Source organism: Scylla paramamosain, chromosome 22 (genome assembly GCF_035594125.1).
Source record: "Scylla paramamosain isolate STU-SP2022 chromosome 22, ASM3559412v1, whole genome shotgun sequence".
Taxonomy (NCBI): domain Eukaryota; kingdom Metazoa; phylum Arthropoda; class Malacostraca; order Decapoda; family Portunidae; genus Scylla; species Scylla paramamosain.
Window position 1 is genome coordinate 9,735,458 of NC_087172.1, and position 5,458 is coordinate 9,740,915.

The 5,458-nt window shown below is 43.1% G+C and overlaps 1 protein-coding gene across 4 annotated transcripts in view; it reads right to left on the reverse strand.

The window, feature by feature from the left end:
• Nucleotides 1-1,659: 1,659 nt before the first annotated feature.
• LOC135111838 (14-3-3 protein zeta) overlaps nucleotides 1,660-5,458 on the reverse strand; it is a 15,158-nt gene continuing 11,359 nt past the window's right edge. For 2 of the 4 annotated variants that reach the window (XM_064025553.1, XM_064025554.1), the window contains exons 6-7: nucleotides 4,249-4,412; nucleotides 1,660-3,436 (exon numbers count right to left, since the gene is read on the reverse strand). In XM_064025553.1, coding sequence (XP_063881623.1) covers nucleotides 3,278-3,436; nucleotides 4,249-4,412 — 323 coding nt within the window. In that variant the 3' untranslated portion in view covers nucleotides 1,660-3,277. Of the gene's footprint in view, nucleotides 3,437-4,248; nucleotides 4,413-4,525; nucleotides 4,690-5,458 lie in introns of all 4 variants that reach the window. The other 2 variants (XM_064025550.1, XM_064025551.1) reach the window with 1 other exon arrangement.

A 5,458-nucleotide genomic window follows, 5' to 3' on the forward strand; every position in this document is an offset into this window, starting at 1 on the left:
GCCGCTCGCTGACTCACACCCCACCCCACTGAGTCACTCCTGAGTCCCACATACACTGCCTCCTTTCACTTCCTGAAGAATATCTGAATTCTTTACTTTGAATGTTGGCTTAATGTTCGTATTAGTTTCATACTAAGCATTACCAACAATTCTTGACAATCATGAATGCAAGTACATTTATTTTGCCGGAGACTCACTTCGTAATAATATGATGTGACTGGTGACAGTTCTCACTAGTGGCAAATGCGAGTAATGGCAGAGAACAAGAGAGGAGTTGTGGAAGCCATGGTGTAGGCAACGAGGGAAAGGAAGCGGCCTAGAGCTCCCATGTGAATGGTTTCTGCTGTTCCTTTTGGGGTGAAAGGAAGTCAGTACGTGCGCCTCGTGGTGGTAGCATCTTGTAGAGAGAGAGAGAGAGAGAGAGAGAGAGAGAGAGAGAGAGAGAGAGAGAGAGAGAGAGAGAGAGAGAGAGAGAAATATTCAATCGTTTCTACGTTGTGAAGTAGTTAGTATGTATACACAAATGAATACATATAATTGCCGTGTGACAGTGTGGACGTGAGGTTCAGCATGTTGAGGAGTGGGGGAGAAGGAGCGGGAAGGAAGGAAGGAGGAAAGGCATTTTAGGTTAGTTAGATTTTATTTTCACGTGTATATATTATATAATGGGCAACACGTTATTGTACTAGTGATCTCACGGTATGGCCACTCGAGTAGCAGTAGGCAGTCTTCAGTAGTTAGCCATTATCACTACTACGTGGTAGAATGATTATTACCAGTTTGGTGATCTCACCACCACGTAGAGAGAGAGAGAGAGAGAGAGAGAGAGAGAGAGAGAGAGAGAGAGAGAGAGAGAGAGAGAGAGAGAGAGAGAGAGAAATTGTCACTAATTTATCTGCACTGACAGCTTCACCGTTTCGTGAACGTCAGCAAGCCTAATGACTAACTGCTGCTCTAACCCGCTAAGTGGACAGCTGGTAACAACAGAGAATGCCAGTATTATATAACACCGAGGACCTTGAAAACACGACAAACAAGGAATGGCATTGCTATCCTTCCCGTCAGCTGATCGGTCAAAAAATATATTAAGTAAATAAATAACAAAAAATAAATAAAAATATACATAAAGTATATAAGTGTGCGTGTGTGTGTGTAGAACTGTGATAACTTACCATAACTGAGAAAAGTAATTTATTTCCGTTGCAATTCAACTCAATACAAAGGAAATACACCTGCTGAGAGAGAGAGAGAGAGAGAGAGAGAGAGAGAGAGAGAGAGAGAGAGAGAGAGAGAGAGAGAGAGAGAGAGAGAGAGAGAGACTAGAATATCAAGACTACAGTGAAGGCCCCGTTGGCAGCCCTGAGAGCGGAATTCCCGTGATGCGTGGTGGCCACGCTGGGGTGCACCTTGCTGCTTCACGTCCATGTGTTGTATCGCTGCTGAGCACTGTACCAGCGGCAAACATCTTCTACAAACACCTCACACTTACTCGACGCACGAGAGCTACCTTAGGCGCGGACAGCAACACACCCCAACTGACAGGTTAATGAAGATCCTCCTTAGCTGCTGGTATAGCCGTCTCCCTTCTACCACTTAAGCTAATAGTGTCCACCGTCACCTTCATCTATCCTACACAAAGGAAGCGAAATAAAAGATAAGTAAATATATATGAAACGTTTATTACGATTTAGGAAAGCAATTTTGACAATGGGGGGCGAGAATTTTTCAACGGTTAATTTTGAACTAAACTACCACCAAAACATATTACATCTTAATACATCTTTCTTTTATTTGGCAGTCTAATCCAAGCGCTATTCACGCTCGACTCTGGTTAAACGTTTATCACCAATGTACCGGAGGAGGTAGGATCGATACCTTCAATGCGCGAGACCACGTAATTGGGGAATAGTTACGCATCAACACGATGCATCTTACGGCAAACCAAAGCTCGCCCAGGTTGTTGGAACACCTTGTGTCCTGCTTAATGACAAATCAATAGGAAGATAAGTACAAACCCAGAGAAAACAAAGCTCCTCAGTTGATTTTCGTTTAATTAAACAAGCAGATGAGAACGGTCTGCGTCAGGAGAGGTGGGACGTTGGTGGTGGTGACGTTGGCTCAGTCTGCTGCAGCTGATTATTTCAATGTTTATAGGGATTTCAGGGTGGTTCACTAACTGCCAATTAAAATCCTGCCCGAATGGTGAATTAAATTGCTTCCCATTCCCGCTTGGTAACTCACCTGAACGCCGATCACTTCTCAAGAGCGACGTGAGAATTTACTTCAAATAAATCAAATACTTCCATCATTACTCCATGCTTACATCCAACGAAGTCATTTATCTACCGCAATTATTGATCTTTGTAGACACCAACTGGCCACGACATAACAGAAAATCAGCTCAAATTTTGAAGGGGGTCACATCTAATAAACCAATAGGTAATACAGTATCTTAAATATACAGTGAATCAACGGGTTGTAACTTGTTCCAATTCAGCAAGGCAATTTGTCACAAATGCTTATGGAATTATCTGATCAAGATGTGCGTTGTTAAATTTGTCTGCTACAACCACATGACTCACCGGTTAATACAATAACAATCTCTTCATACTTGTTGGTTTCATTCTCTGACTGTCGATACGCAACGATACATACAAAGAGGTGGGATCGAGGAGCCCCACCCCATGGGAAGTACAAAATGCTAAGTGGTTCATTTAGCAATAGTAAGTAATGCAGTCTGGCCGGCCGCCCCCTCCCCCCGAGGGAAAAACGGCCAGCCGACCCAAGCGTTGTTTCACACTATCAAAACAGTCTCTCTACGCTGGTCCAGAGAGCTCCGGAAGTCCCACTGTTTGTCACTTGTCTCTGGGATGGTGGAGGGGAGAGCAGACACACTCGCCGGGTAGCCTGTGCAAAGATTGATAACCTACCAGCCGGGACTGCTCCTCAATGGTGGTGAGTCACAAATGCACTGGGGAAAAAGGAAACTTAAAGACTTATCGAGCCATCCAGTTCGAGCGGTCTTTTTTTTTTCGTTTTCGTTTTTAACTGAGGCAGCAGAGAGGCCGTGGGGTGACCGTGGTGGTGACGGCCATGAGTACCAGGATGGTGGGCGAAGTAGCGTCACTGAGGAGCTCCCAGCCGCAGCCTCGACTACTAGTTAGCCACGCTGGCGGTGTGATGAGTGACTTGTGAGGAATGGTCGACCCTTAGGCATCATGACGTACATTCGGAGTGTAGAGGGTCGAGTGACGCGTGCTAAAAGGGGTTGCGTTCATCAGTTTTGGTCGCCCCCTTCGTTAGCATCTTCCCCCTCCCCCTGCGTATCACTCGTCCAAAGCGTCAGGTTGTCTCGCAACAGCTGCATTATGAGCGTAGAGTCTTTGTACGAGTCTTCATTCAGCGTATCCAGCTCCGCGATTGCATCGTCGAATGCCTGTTAAAACAAGAGGGAAGAAAAGGCGAGCAGTGCATTAGTTTGTTTACACAAACAAAAATAAACAAACAAGCATACACACAATTGTACGTTGGGAGGGAGCGAGCGAGCGAGCGCGCACACGCAGGCACGCACGCACGCAATTGCAAGTTAAGTACGCACGGACGCGCGCGCTCGGCGCACGCAACTAAAAGGAATCGGTCCCTGACCATGCTAATATTTCCGCCTAAAATAAACTTTCAAGGGATATCTATGTTAGTGAAGGTTAATCTACCATGTACCTCCACGTATGATTATGACATGTTTGCACAATACTTGTCGATCAATTCACACCACTCCTTTACTTCTGCAAATTATCACTAATGTAAACTTCAATTCCTCTACACTAGTTAAACACCAAGTTGATTCCCCTATCTCACACGTAACGCGCTACTGATGAGGCTGAAAAACCATTCATATGACGGAAAACAGGAGAGCAACAGGACTTCACTCCCAGAGTCATAGACCAGCCACTTGGAAACCAAACAACGCCAACAAAAGATGCACGAACTCATCCCTTAAGGTTCACGGAAAATTTGGCCAGAGGTTGAACATGCCCCAAACAGTTCTAATTTGTCTGGCAGTCATACTCGCCGACTCATTCTACAATGGGTTAGTAAGAACACGTGGGGCTCTATGTTAATAAAAACATCTATTCACCTAGCCAACTGATGCCATGAAACTCGTCATGCACAAATTATAAGAATGAGTGGTTAGCAAGGGGTGTGGGCACGTCAGTCACTGCAGCGGCATGTGGGGGATCACGCCGTTACCTGTTTAGCTAAGTGACACGCTCTGTCGGGAGAATTGAGAATCTCGTAGTAGAATACGGAGAAGTTGAGGGCCAGGCCTAGCCTGATGGGATGCGTGGGCTGCATCTTTGACTTGGCGATGTCGAAGGCCTCCTGATATGACTTCTGGGAGTCGTCAACCACAACTAACAAAAAAAAAATCAAAATTACTAATAACGAACAAGAACACTGACAACCAAAACTCCCAGTACTGTTGCTCTCCGCCACCGCTTGCCCTGAAAAGCGAATCATGTAATACCTGTTTAGCTAGCTGGCATGCCTTATCGGGCGAGTTGAGGATCTCGTAGAAGAAAACTGAGAAGTTGAGTGCCAGGCCCAGCCTGATGGGATGGGTGGGCTGCATCTCTGCTTTGGCGATATCGAAAGCCTCCTGGTAGGACTTCTGGGAGTCATCCACTACACCTATATAAAGAAATTAATGAACTGCAGAATACCCAATATATATATATATATATATATATATATATATATATATATATATATATATATATATATATATATATATATATATATATATATATATATATATATATATATATATATATATATATATATATATAACAATCATTCATCCATTTGGTTTCATGGCGACATAAGAAAGCATCAGCAAGAGTGGGGCCAAGACAAAAACCCATGGCCACACCATCAACTTGCATATAATTTATCATTAAACAAAAAAAGTCATCTTCAATTGCTATGTCTAATAAGCTGATAAATTTTCTTAGTGTAATTAAAATAACACTAAAAACAATTTATCAGCTTATTAGATTAGCAGTTAAAGACAAGCTTATTTTGTTTAATAATAAAATTCTATGCTCAAGTTGATGGTGTGACCATGGGTTCTTATCTTGGCCCACTCTTGCTGATGCGCTTATGTCACCATAAAATCAACTCAATGATTGCCCTAGTTAATAGAAACCTGTTTTACAGAAGATACGTTGATGACACCCCATATATATATATATATATATATATATATATATATATATATATATATATATATATATATATATATATATATATATATATATATATATATATATATATCCCTTTGAGTACAGTACAAGGCAAAGTGTATGCGCGCGCGCACGCACGCACGCACACGTGTGTGTGTGTGTGTGTGTGTGTGTGTGTGTGTGTGTGTGTGTGTGTGTGTGTGTGTGTGTGTGTG